At 55.2% G+C, this 12,408-nt stretch overlaps 3 protein-coding genes across 3 annotated transcripts in view; 1 reads left to right on the plus strand and 2 right to left on the minus strand.

The window, feature by feature from the left end:
• LOC145517344 (uncharacterized) overlaps nt 1-12,408 on the plus strand; it is a 325,418-nt gene that overhangs the window by 133,851 nt on the left and 179,159 nt on the right. The window contains exons 2-4 of the transcript XR_014061980.1: nt 5,066-5,323; nt 5,941-6,052; nt 10,242-10,467. The gene's annotated coding sequence lies outside the window, so the exon portion shown is untranslated. The remainder of the gene's footprint in view (nt 1-5,065; nt 5,324-5,940; nt 6,053-10,241; nt 10,468-12,408) is intronic.
• Nucleotides 446-2,240, minus strand: LOC145517232 (uncharacterized). Its single transcript, XM_081519503.1, has 3 exons — nt 2,063-2,240; nt 1,351-1,663; nt 446-1,098 (listed from the first exon to the last, which is right to left on the minus strand). The coding sequence occupies exons 1-3, from the start codon at nt 2,195-2,197 to the stop codon at nt 470-472; spliced, it is 1,077 nt and encodes a 358-aa protein (XP_081375629.1). The 5' UTR covers nt 2,198-2,240; the 3' UTR covers nt 446-469.
• Nucleotides 8,093-10,047, minus strand: LOC145517120 (uncharacterized). The gene is made up of 3 exons (XM_081519381.1): nt 9,707-10,047; nt 8,995-9,307; nt 8,093-8,742 (listed from the first exon to the last, which is right to left on the minus strand). The coding sequence occupies exons 1-3, from the start codon at nt 9,941-9,943 to the stop codon at nt 8,114-8,116; spliced, it is 1,179 nt and encodes a 392-aa protein (XP_081375507.1). The 5' UTR covers nt 9,944-10,047; the 3' UTR covers nt 8,093-8,113.

The raw sequence follows: 12,408 nt of genomic DNA on the forward strand, positions 1-12,408 counted from the left end.
GCTCAGCCTCTGCCTTCTGGCTGAGATGGCACCCTTCAAACAGCAATGCCTGCCTGGAGATAATGATGGCATTTGCCAAAAGGGCTTCGTTTGGCACATGGTATCTTGAAAGGACGTACAACGTCCTTTCAGCTATCAAAGGCTAGTTCAAAGGACATAAACATGAGAACTCTCCAGTGGAGTCTTACAGTAGGTGGAGCGTCCGAAAAAAACTCCTTCAGTCATTTCACTGAGAGTCATTGATTGGGGACACCAAGAATATAGGAAGGAATGCAGAAGGAAAAGATGAAATTGTGTTCAGGATCGGGCGGAGGGATGAACAGGGCGTGCTTGCCTTGAATCCAGGCTTTGTTGGGGGGTGGGGCATAAAGATGGAACGGGTCTGAAACTACAAAGTGGTGATGGTAACACAGTATCACCAGAGTTACACAACAGTGTTCCCAAATTGCAACAATGATGAAAAAGTTTACTAATCCCAACTTAACCAACAAAAATACAGGAAACCACGCAAAAAAGAAAACATCACCAGAAAGGTGGAAACAAACCAAATGCAAAGCAGTTCGGGGGAAAGGAACTCCATGTCCCCTGGGGGCAGACCGAGTTGACGGCGTCCACGGTGAGCAGACAGGGATGGAGGCTGCAGAGCCGACCGCTCCCCTGGACGTGGTGTTTCCGGCAAGGGCTCTGGGTCTCTGTCCAGAGCGGGGGCTCGTTCTCCCTGCAGGGGTGGGTGAGTCATCGTGGGCGTCTGGGTGTTGCGCGGGAGCCAGGGCAGGCTCTCCCTGCCGAGGCGGTGACTCCTCCTCTGCCTCGGGTTCTCCTGCCAAAGGCCGAGCAGGTAGAGGTGCACGTGGAGGTGGAGGTTCTGGCTGAGGGGGTGGGACATCAGTGCCTGGGGCTGGGGGTCCTGCAGGCACGGAGATCCGATCTGCCCGGTGTGCTGGCCAGTACCCAGCTGGCCTGGTGTCTCTGCGAGGGCAAGTCTCGGTTCTCCATCTGCCCTCGGTGGATCCCTGGGTCCTGCACCTGGAGCCACCACCTCTGTAGGGACAGGTCTGGGAAGTGGAGCCTGGTTCCAGTTGGAGGCCAGTGCTAGAGCTGTGGGAGAAGCATCGTTTGCCCGCAGGCCAGCCTTGGCATGTGCGTATCCCGGGACAGAAAGCTTCCAAGAGATTCCCAAAGAATACCCAGGGTCGGATGTCTTTTGGGACTGAAGTGTGCAAGATGGGGGGCGGGGGGTGTGAGGCCAGCGCTTGCTGCAGGCCCAGCAGCAGCTTTCGGGGACTCGTCCCTGTGTAGCTCAGCACCCCCTCCGCACACACTCCCGTACACCAGCCCCAGCGTCCTCACCTCTGTGCTCTGGCGTGCTGGGCTCCAGGTCCTCCTGCTGCCTCAGAGGCCGGGGTTCTCGGGACTCTGGGTCGGAGCCGGGTGTGCTGAGCTCCGTGGCAGCCTCAGACTGGGCCGCCGGGTGTATCCTGGGCGGTGTCTCGGCAGCAGGCCTTCCCCGCCTCCGCTTCGCCCCCGGTGGGGCTGATGCCTCCGTGGGCACGCTCACCTGGAGCCTGCACTGGGCCTCACGGGCGGGGGGGTGGTGCTCCGACCCCTCCCTCCGGGAGCTGGATGGGGTGTCCCCGTCCTCGGCCTCATCACGTGGGAAGCTCTGCAACGACAGTGACCGTCAGCCAGCCATGCTGGGAGTTTTCCGAGCTGGGCCTGGCCAGTGGAGCCGCTGCTTCGGCCTGCTCGAACTTCTCTGCCCAGAAGGGTCAGAGACGTGTGTCTGCTCAGATCCCCACCCGGGAGGAAAGAGACCCACCTGAGGGTGTGAGGTCAGCCTGGGCGGCCGGCCCTGCCCGCACTCTCCCCATCCCGCCCAGCATGCTCTCCCCTGGGGTGTGGACACAACTTGTCCGCAGGCTTCTGACCCCACATCCACCTGGGCTTCCTTGAGGGAGACACACCCCGAGAAACCCGCATCCACACACACAGGCAAAGGACCCGGTGTTTCCGGGTGGCATGGGAGAGGTGGCCTGGCCCGGCCTGGGGCTCCCCGTGTTACCTTTCTGTTTCTCCGGGCAAAGGGCCAGAGGCGTCTCGGGGGTGCCCTGAGCCAACGTCGACAGGGTGCCCACGCACACTGCCTGTGAGCTCTCCTGAGGCCCCGGCCTCTGGGCAGGGGCAAACAGCAGAACATCTCGGCAGCAAGTGATCTGGCTGGGGGCTCCTCTCCGCTCTCGAGGCCTGGATACCCGGGTTGCGGGTTCTGTTGGGTTCTGTTGCCGGCAGGTGACATCATTTCCTGGGGTTCGTGCTGAGGTCCCTTCCCCAAAACTTCCCAAGCGAATCCCTGGGTTTCTGACTGCTCGACCACCACCCTTAAGCCATGTGCAGGCACAGTGACACCCACCCAGCCCAGCCGACAGCCCTGGGGAGGCCTGGGTGCAGCCAGGGCCTGAGCTCCGAGGGCCCCGCTGCTCTCAGACCAGGCTCCTTCTTCTCATAAGTGGTGTGGCCCTGGACAAGCATATGCCCCTCAGGGTTTCCCCAGTCTCTCCATCTGCAGAGTGGCGGTCATTCTCCCATCTGCTTCCTAGGTCTGTCGGCCTACGAGCAGCTCCATGCCTTTCCACCTGGGGCCGATATCACGTGGAGCGTGTGCGCTGAGACTTCAGAAAGAAAGATTCCTTCCTGGGCTGACACAGCACAGAATGGGGCAGAACGAGGCCTGGATGTGCCGTGGTACCCAGGAAAAGGCACTCCCCCTCCTGACTGTTTTGAGACCCCGCATCCAAGTTGGAGGACCGAAAGGAAGACTCGAAGGTCTCCCTCTCTTATAGAAAAGAGTGGCCAACTTTCTGGTCCTCTGTTTCCATTGAGATTCTGTTCAAGTGTCCCAGCTCGGCTTCTGCGGGTGGCTGAGCTTCTAATGGCTCCCTGCGTTCTTGTCTTTTCCTCTCCAAACCTTCCGTCCTTTTCCCCCTTCTGGGGTGGATGGGCGCTGTCATTGCTTCTACCTTCGAGACAGATTGATGAAAAGTCTGGACCATCGACTCCTTTCCTCTCTTTGGTTCCGTGTCTCTCTCTGGCTGTGTCCCTCTCTTTTCCTTTCTCAATTCAGTCTGTGTCTTCCTCTTTCTCTCTCGTGTGTGGACGGATGGATGCTAGGAATGCACATGTATATGATTAGATGAGGGTTATGTTTTAGGGATAGGTTAGAGGGAGAGAAAGGCTTTAGGTCGGAGTTGGTCATGGGGGAAGGGTCAAGGGTGGTGGTGGTGTTTCTTGGAATCTGAGTGCTGTGCATTCTTCGTCTCTTTCCATATGAACCCCTTCTCAGATACACCACTTGCAAGGAGTCTCTCGTGTTCCGTTTCCTCTCTTTTGCATTTGTGAATGCTTGCTTAGCTTCTCTGTTGTGAAGAGGTTCCATTGGATGGAAACCCATTGGTGTACTTCGTGTACCTCTTTCCCTTACTTGAAGAGACCCATTTCTACCTCCGCCCAGCAAATGGCAAGGAGACTCTGATGTTAAGGAGCCTTTGACCTACGCTTCTTTCTAGCTATCTCATGACATCAGCCTTTAGGGTGAGGTTTTCCCCGATATTGAGGTGGTCTGAGATCAAAACCAATAGCGTTCTTCAGATGTAGCTGTCTGGTTTTCCCATGGACATGTATTGAAGAGGCTTTCTTGTTCCCATTTGGATATTCTCCCCTTCTGTGTCAGAGATGAGTTGAGCATGGATGCTGGGGTCTGTGTCTGGACCCTCAACTTTATTCCATCGATCTGGATCTGTGTGTGTTGTTGTATTCCCAATAGCATACTGTCCGGCTCCTGCTGCTGCTGCTGCGGCTAAGTCACCTCAGTCGTGTCTGACTCTGCGCGACCCCATGGCCTGCAGCCTACCAGGCTCCTCCGTCCAGGGCATTTTCCAGGCAAGAGTACTGGAGTGGGTCGCCATTGCCTTCTCCGATACTCTCCTGAGGATCCTAGTTTGGTCGTCTAATTTCCTTTCACACAACCTTGGATGTCCGTATCGGGGCTTTTTCGTCGGATTGTATTGACAATTTAGGCTCTTTTCTGTTTCCGTACCCCTTTTGCAATTCTTGGTTGGGTGCGAAAATGCATTGGCATTTTGGGAGGAATAGCATCGAAGCTGTGGATTGCCTTGTGGGGCTGGGATATCATTTTCCAAATAGGAATTCTTTCAAGCCCTGAGCACAGCTTCTCTTTCCAGGGATTGGTGTGGGCTTGATCTTCCTTCTTCCATCTCTCGCCGTTTTGTGAGAACAGGTCCTTCCTTCCCTTCTGGGTTAGATGGACCCGTGGGGATCACTTCAGTGAATGGCATTGTCAGTGGGGGTGATAATTCCCTTCTCATTGGAAGACTTTGCTGTGAGTATTAGAAATGCAAGTGATTTCTCTTCCCCTTCCTCCCTGTCCATCTCTCAGAGCCACCGGGAAACAGAGGCCTCACCCAGGGTCACACAGGCCTGAGGAGGTACAACTAGACTGTTGATTCTTCAGGCCCTCAGTGCTGGACATCATCCGGGATACTCTGTGTGTGTCTTCCTCAGTCTGGTGTCCCTTCAGACCTTTCCCTAGTTTTCACAGGCTTGTTGTGTTGGTGTTCTTTGTCTGTTTGGAGACACATCCTTGATAAGCTTTGTGTTTCCACTCATTCGTCTCGCGATGTGTGACCTGTCTTTTGCTTTTGTACTGAGGTCTTTCCCACAGTAGATATCTTTGATTTTGCAAAGTCCACTGTATTCTCCTGGTTTTTTTTGTGGACTGCCTTTTAGTTTTGTGTGTGAAGACTCAAAGCACGTGTCCGGTTTCGGCTCATTGTTCCTCTAGATTTGTGACAAGTTTTCATGGAATGTTTGTCTAGGGATAACTGGAAGTGAACTCGGTGTAAGGTGTCAAGTCTCCATCTTCATTCATGTCATCCCCTGCAGTTTCCAATACCCTGTTCCTGAGTGGTATTGGAGACCTTGAGGGAAGTTTGCTTGCATTGGAGTTTGCGTTTCCACCTTGATTAACTTCACACTGTTCTGCCCTCAGGGACACTGTCAAGGGGGAGTGAGGAGCAGCCTGCACTTCCAGCAGTGACCACACGGTGGGGCGAGTGCTGCTCTCCCCTCTGGGAGCCCCAGGCCACAGGCATCCCAGTGAGGAGCCAGCTCTGTGCTCAGCTGAAAGGAGTTAGTCTCTCAGGAGCCTCTGAGCCCTTCCGTTTGGATCACCCAGGGTGGGCATTTACTGTGACAGAAAAAATTGCCCTGAATTCCATGGACGGAAGAGCCTGGCTGTGTAGAGATCGTGAGTTGCCGTGAATCAGACACAACTGAGGACACAAAAATTCAATAGATTAAAACACTTTTTGGGTGTGGGGGGGAGTAAAAGGGGGTGATGTGGGTTTTTTTGTCTTATAAAATAGCCAAGGGAAATCTAGTTTAAACCTAAATTCACATATATGGGATAGGTATAGCTCTCCGTCACCCTATTAAAAAAACTACTAAACTTTTTTGAAAGTTTATTTTGTAGCTTCCTTGAGCACTTCATTGTGAAGCTTTTTTTTTTTTTTTTTTCTGTGACTTTGGCCTCATTAAAAAGTACGGTTTGCCTTTACTGGATAATTTTGTTCATTGGTTTCTTAGGGAATCTTGGTAATATTTGAGTTTCCTGGGGAGTATGGTCACATGACCTGGCCCTGGCCAATCGGTGCCTTCCACCTCCTTGGCCACTGTGATTGGCTCCGGACTGGGGCAGTGCCCAATCGGGGCCCAGGGCCGGGCCTCACGTTAGAAGCCAGGGGAAGAGGAGCTCTCGTCCTGCTGGGGTAGGGGAAGGGGTGGGGCCGGGGGAGGTCAGGCTCCATAAGTGGGAGGGGCGTGAGGTCCGCCTGCGGCAGTTGGTGACCTTCCTGCTCCCCTCAGGGCAGAGCCGCCGGCGTGAGAATGAGGGCGCTGCTGAGCCCAGGGACTGGGATGGCCTGTTGCTGCTGTGGTCCCAGAGCTCCACCCGAGACCTGAGGGAAGCCGTCTGCCCGTGAGTCCTCTCCCGCTTGTCTGTCAGCTTGTTTGAAACATGCTGGGTTTTCTGCCCAGCTGGCTAAGGGGAGTCCCTGGAAACGCAAGGGTGTGGGTTTTGGCAGACTTCAGGGAAGACATGCCAGATGAGCCTGGGAGACTCCAGCTTAATCTGGATTCAGGAGATATCTCCTCGGGCCAGCTAGTAATTGTAGGATAAGCCTAATGAGTCTTCACAGGATGAAGAGAGTAACGTGCCAAGGTAGCAATCGATGTCCTCATTCGAGAGGTTGAAGCTGGTGCTCAGAGAAGCGGGGAACTTGGCCAGAACAAGCAGGTGTGCACCCAGACAGAACCCCCAGATCCGGCCATTGGAGCTCAGGGAGGCCACTGGTGTGGCTTGTCCCTGTGGCAGGGGCCGAGGCATGCAGCCCACCCTGATTCCTGCGGGGGCCTGACTTGGGAAGTGCCATCTGGTAGCTTTGAGACTCACCAAACCAAATTGCACTGGAGAGAGGAAGGACACCTTCCTTCATCCACCCCCCACCCCCGCCGGATTCCCACATACCCTGACCCCTTTCTCTGGATTTCGGAGCCATTTCCAGAGTCCCGCTCATATGACCTCATTTGAAGTGCACTGTGGACGAGCTGCCATCTGCAGCTGCTACCACAGCAGCCAAGGGCTTTAGCTCCCGAGTACCTCCCTTCCTTTGGAACTTGGGGGCCCTCTACTCCCCACTTGCACACCACACACCTTTGCTGAGGATTGTGGGGACCCTCACTCAGTTTGCAGCACATTGTAGCCATCCCTGTCCTCTCAATACCTCCCTTGAAACTCAGCTTGTGAGCTCCTTTGGAGCAGCGTGGCCCACCTGCAACACTGCAACGGAAGAGACACAGCTGACAGTGAAACAGCAGCTTAGATCTGACGGCCGGAAAGCTCTGTCAAAAGGGACCTCCCTCTTCACACCGTAGAGGCTCTAGGAGCCGCCAGGGTTTCGGAACCAGTGCTGGGGCCAAAAGGACTCCACAGCTGTTTTCCTTCCTGGGGAGGGTTCTGGCTCGAGTGGGAATGGCTCAAGTCTCCTAAGGTTCTGAAAGCCCACTGTGTGCAGATTCACGGTACACAGAGAGCAGAAGGTGGAGTCCTGTCCTGGAGGTGGTCACAGCTCACGGATGAGCCAGGCAGGCAGGCAGGCAGGGCATGAGAACACCTGAGCTGCCTTCATGAGTGAATGGTGTGGGGGCAGAGGAAGAGAAGCCGGTCTGCTCCCTCGTGTGGTGCCCAGGGCAGGTTGTCCCCAGAGGAATCCCTTACGACAGTGAGGACTATCACGGCTGTTTCCCAAGGGGTTCTGTCAGTGCGTGTCTTCCCCGGAGCGGTCAGGCCGTCTCTAAAATACACTGGCCATGGGCATTGCCTCTCCTTGGAACTTCCCATCTGTTTCTCTTTTTTATGGAACAGTGAATTTCTAGAGGGGTTCTGGGCCACAAGGATGTTGGGTCATTTTCTAGCCTTCTGTCATGAAGAACGCTTTCCTGGGCGTTGGGGTGGTTTGTTGTTCCAGCTCCCTTTCTTGGCTTCTTTTGGGAGCTGGTGCAACAAGAGGAGCTCAGCCTCTGCCTTCTGGCTGAGATGGCACCCTTCAAACAGCAATGCCTGCCTGGAGATAATGATGGCATTTGCCAAAAGGGCTTCGTTTGGCACATGGTATCTTGAAAGGACGTACAACGTCCTTTCAGCTATCAAAGGCTAGTTCAAAGGACATAAACATGAGAACTCTCCAGTGGAGTCTTACAGTAGGTGGAGCGTCCGAAAAAAACTCCTTCAGTCATTTCACTGAGAGTCATTGATTGGGGACACCAAGAATATAGGAAGGAATGCAGAAGGAAAAGATGAAATTGTGTTCAGGATCGGGCAGAGGGATGAACAGGGCGTGCTTGCCTTGAATCCAGGCTTTGTTGGGGGGTGGGGCATAAAGATGGAACGGGTCTGAAACTACAAAGTGGTGATGGTAACACAGTATCACCAGAGTTACACAACAGTGTTCCCAAATTGCAACAATGATGAAAAAGTTTACTAATCCCAACTTAACCAACAAAAATACAGGAAACCACGCAAAAAAGAAAACATCACCAGAAAGGTGGAAACAAACCAAATGCAAAGCAGTTCGGGGGAAAGGAACTCCATGTCCCCTGGGGGCAGACCGAGTTGACGGCGTCCACGGTGAGCAGACAGGGATGGAGGCTGCAGAGCCGACCGCTCCCCTGGACGTGGTGTTTCCGGCAAGGGCTCTGGGTCTCTGTCCAGAGCGGGGGCTCGTTCTCCCTGCAGGGGTGGGTGAGTCATCGTGGGCGTCTGGGTGTTGCGCGGGAGCCAGGGCAGGCTCTCCCTGCCGAGGCGGTGACTCCTCCTCTGCCTCGGGTTCTCCTGCCAAAGGCCGAGCAGGTAGAGGTGCACGTGGAGGTGGAGGTTCTGGCTGAGGGGGTGGGACATCAGTGCCTGGGGCTGGGGGTCCTGCAGGCACGGAGATCCGATCTGCCCGGTGTGCTGGCCAGTACCCAGCTGGCCTGGTGTCTCTGCGAGGGCAAGTCTCGGTTCTCCATCTGCCCTCGGTGGATCCCTGGGTCCTGCACCTGGAGCCACCACCTCTGTAGGGACAGGTCTGGGAAGTGGAGCCTGGTTCCAGTTGGAGGCCAGTGCTAGAGCTGTGGGAGAAGCATCGTTTGCCCGCAGGCCAGCCTTGGCATGTGCGTATCCCGGGACAGAAAGCTTCCAAGAGATTCCCAAAGAATACCCAGGGTCGGATGTCTTTTGGGACTGAAGTGTGCAAGATGGGGGGCGGGGGGTGTGAGGCCAGCGCTTGCTGCAGGCCCAGCAGCAGCTTTCGGGGACTCGTCCCTGTGTAGCTCAGCACCCCCTCCGCACACACTCCCGTACACCAGCCCCAGCGTCCTCACCTCTGTGCTCTGGCGTGCTGGGCTCCAGGTCCTCCTGCTGCCTCAGAGGCCGGGGTTCTCGGGACTCTGGGTCGGAGCCGGGTGTGCTGAGCTCCGTGGCAGCCTCAGACTGGGCCGCCGGGTGTATCCTGGGCGGTGTCTCGGCAGCAGGCCTTCCCCGCCTCCGCTTCGCCCCCGGTGGGGCTGATGCCTCCGTGGGCACGCTCACCTGGAGCCTGCACTGGGCCTCACGGGCGGGGGGGTGGTGCTCCGACCCCTCCCTCCGGGAGCTGGATGGGGTGTCCCCGTCCTCGGCCTCATCACGTGGGAAGCTCTGCAACGACAGTGACCGTCAGCCAGCCATGCTGGGAGTTTTCCGAGCTGGGCCTGGCCAGTGGAGCCGCTGCTTCGGCCTGCTCGAACTTCTCTGCCCAGAAGGGTCAGAGACGTGTGTCTGCTCAGATCCCCACCCGGGAGGAAAGAGACCCACCTGAGGGTGTGAGGTCAGCCTGGGCGGCCGGCCCTGCCCGCACTCTCCCCATCCCGCCCAGCATGCTCTCCCCTGGGGTGTGGACACAACTTGTCCGCAGGCTTCTGACCCCACATCCACCTGGGCTTCCTTGAGGGAGACACACCCCGACAAACCCGCATCCACACACACAGGCAAAGGACCCGGTGTTTCCGGGTGGCATGGGAGAGGTGGCCTGGCCCGGCCTGGGGCTCCCCGTGTTACCTTTCTGTTTCTCCGGGCAAAGGGCCAGAGGCGTCTCGGGGGTGCCCTGAGCCAACGTCGACAGGGTGCCCACGCACACTGCCTGTGAGCTCTCCTGAGGCCCCGGCCTCTGGGCAGGGGCAAACAGCAGAACATCTCGGCAGCAAGTGATCTGGCTGGGGGCTCCTCTCCGCTCTCGAGGCCTGGATACCCGGGTTGCGGGTTCTGTTGGGTTCTGTTGCCGGCAGGTGACATCATTTCCTGGGGTTCGTGCTGAGGTCCCTTCCCCAAAACTTCCCAAGCGAATCCCTGGGTTTCTGACTGCTCGACCACCACCCTTAAGCCATGTGCAGGCACAGTGACACCCACCCAGCCCAGCCGACAGCCCTGGGGAGGCCTGGGTGCAGCCAGGGCCTGAGCTCCGAGGGCCCCGCTGCTCTCAGACCAGGCTCCTTCTTCTCATAAGTGGTGTGGCCCTGGACAAGCATATGCCCCTCAGGGTTTCCCCAGTCTCTCCATCTGCAGAGTGGCGGTCATTCTCCCATCTGCTTCCTAGGTCTGTCGGCCTACGAGCAGCTCCATGCCTTTCCACCTGGGGCCGATATCACGTGGAGCGTGTGCGCTGAGACTTCAGAAAGAAAGATTCCTTCCTGGGCTGACACAGCACAGAATGGGGCAGAACGAGGCCTGGATGTGCCGTGGTACCCAGGAAAAGGCACTCCCCCTCCTGACTGTTTTGAGACCCCGCATCCAAGTTGGAGGACCGAAAGGAAGACTCGAAGGTCTCCCTCTCTTATAGAAAAGAGTGGCCAACTTTCTGGTCCTCTGTTTCCATTGAGATTCTGTTCAAGTGTCCCAGCTCGGCTTCTGCGGGTGGCTGAGCTTCTAATGGCTCCCTGCGTTCTTGTCTTTTCCTCTCCAAACCTTCCGTCCTTTTCCCCCTTCTGGGGTGGATGGGCGCTGTCATTGCTTCTACCTTCGAGACAGATTGATGAAAAGTCTGGACCATCGACTCCTTTCCTCTCTTTGGTTCCGTGTCTCTCTCTGGCTGTGTCCCTCTCTTTTCCTTTCTCAATTCAGTCTGTGTCTTCCTCTTTCTCTCTCGTGTGTGGACGGATGGATGCTAGGAATGCACATGTATATGATTAGATGAGGGTTATGTTTTAGGGATAGGTTAGAGGGAGAGAAAGGCTTTAGGTCGGAGTTGGTCATGGGGGAAGGGTCAAGGGTGGTGGTGGTGTTTCTTGGAATCTGAGTGCTGTGCATTCTTCGTCTCTTTCCATATGAACCCCTTCTCAGATACACCACTTGCAAGGAGTCTCTCGTGTTCCGTTTCCTCTCTTTTGCATTTGTGAATGCTTGCTTAGCTTCTCTGTTGTGAAGAGGTTCCATTGGATGGAAACCCATTGGTGTACTTCGTGTACCTCTTTCCCTTACTTGAAGAGACCCATTTCTACCTCCGCCCAGCAAATGGCAAGGAGACTCTGATGTTAAGGAGCCTTTGACCTACGCTTCTTTCTAGCTATCTCATGACATCAGCCTTTAGGGTGAGGTTTTCCCCGATATTGAGGTGGTCTGAGATCAAAACCAATAGCGTTCTTCAGATGTAGCTGTCTGGTTTTCCCATGGACATGTATTGAAGAGGCTTTCTTGTTCCCATTTGGATATTCTCCCCTTCTGTGTCAGAGATGAGTTGAGCATGGATGCTGGGGTCTGTGTCTGGACCCTCAACTTTATTCCATCGATCTGGATCTGTGTGTGTTGTTGTATTCCCAATAGCATACTGTCCGGCTCCTGCTGCTGCTGCTGCGGCTAAGTCACTTCAGTCGTGTCTGACTCTGCGCGACCCCATGGCCTGCAGCCTACCAGGCTCCTCCGTCCAGGGCATTTTCCAGGCAAGAGTACTGGAGTGGGTCGCCATTGCCTTCTCCGATACTCTCCTGAGGATCCTAGTTTGGTCGTCTAATTTCCTTTCACACAACCTTGGATGTCCGTATCGGGGCTTTTTCGTCAGATTGTATTGACAATTTAGGCTCTTTTCTGTTTCCGTACCCCTTTTGCAATTCTTGGTTGGGTGCGAAAATGCATTGGCATTTTGGGAGGAATAGCATCGAAGCTGTGGATTGCCTTGTGGGGCTGGGATATCATTTTCCAAATAGGAATTCTTTCAAGCCCTGAGCACAGCTTCTCTTTCCAGGGATTGGTGTGGGCTTGATCTTCCTTCTTCCATCTCTCGCCGTTTTGTGAGAACAGGTCCTTCCTTCCCTTCTGGGTTAGATGGACCCGTGGGGATCACTTCAGTGAATGGCATTGTCAGTGGGGGTGATAATTCCCTTCTCATTGGAAGACTTTGCTGTGAGTATTAGAAATGCAAGTGATTTCTCTTCCCCTTCCTCCCTGTCCATCTCTCAGAGCCACCGGGAAACAGAGGCCTCACCCAGGGTCACACAGGCCTGAGGAGGTACAACTAGACTGTTGATTCTTCAGGCCCTCAGTGCTGGACATCATCCGGGATACTCTGTGTGTGTCTTCCTCAGTCTGGTGTCCCTTCAGACCTTTCCCTAGTTTTCACAGGCTTGTTGTGTTGGTGTTCTTTGTCTGTTTGGAGACACATCCTTGATAAGCTTTGTGTTTCCACTCATTCGTCTCGCGATGTGTGACCTGTCTTTTGCTTTTGTACTGAGGTCTTTCCCACAGTAGATATCTTTGATTTTGCAAAGTCC

Source organism: Giraffa tippelskirchi, chromosome 8, assembly GCF_054371585.1.
Source record: "Giraffa tippelskirchi isolate mGirTip1 chromosome 8, T2T-mGirTip1v1.2.pri, whole genome shotgun sequence".
NCBI lineage: Eukaryota > Metazoa > Chordata > Mammalia > Artiodactyla > Giraffidae > Giraffa > Giraffa tippelskirchi.

Bases quoted from the DNA above. Each gene is read 5' to 3' on its own strand.
- LOC145517232 (XM_081519503.1), bottom strand. From the start codon at position 2,197: ATGTTCTGCTGTTTGCCCCTGCCCAGAGGCCGGGGCCTCAGGAGAGCT. The intron at 1,664-2,062 runs GTAACACGGGGA...CTGTCGTTGCAG, and splicing joins TTGCCCGGAGAAACAGAAAG to AGCTTCCCACGTGATGAGGC. The intron at 1,099-1,350 runs GTGAGGACGCTG...CTTCTCCCACAG, and splicing joins CAGCACGCCAGAGCACAGAG to CTCTAGCACTGGCCTCCAAC.
- LOC145517120 (XM_081519381.1), bottom strand. From the start codon at position 9,943: ATGATGTCACCTGCCGGCAACAGAACCCAACAGAACCCGCAACCCGGG. The intron at 9,308-9,706 runs GTAACACGGGGA...CTGTCGTTGCAG, and splicing joins TTGCCCGGAGAAACAGAAAG to AGCTTCCCACGTGATGAGGC. The intron at 8,743-8,994 runs GTGAGGACGCTG...CTTCTCCCACAG, and splicing joins CAGCACGCCAGAGCACAGAG to CTCTAGCACTGGCCTCCAAC.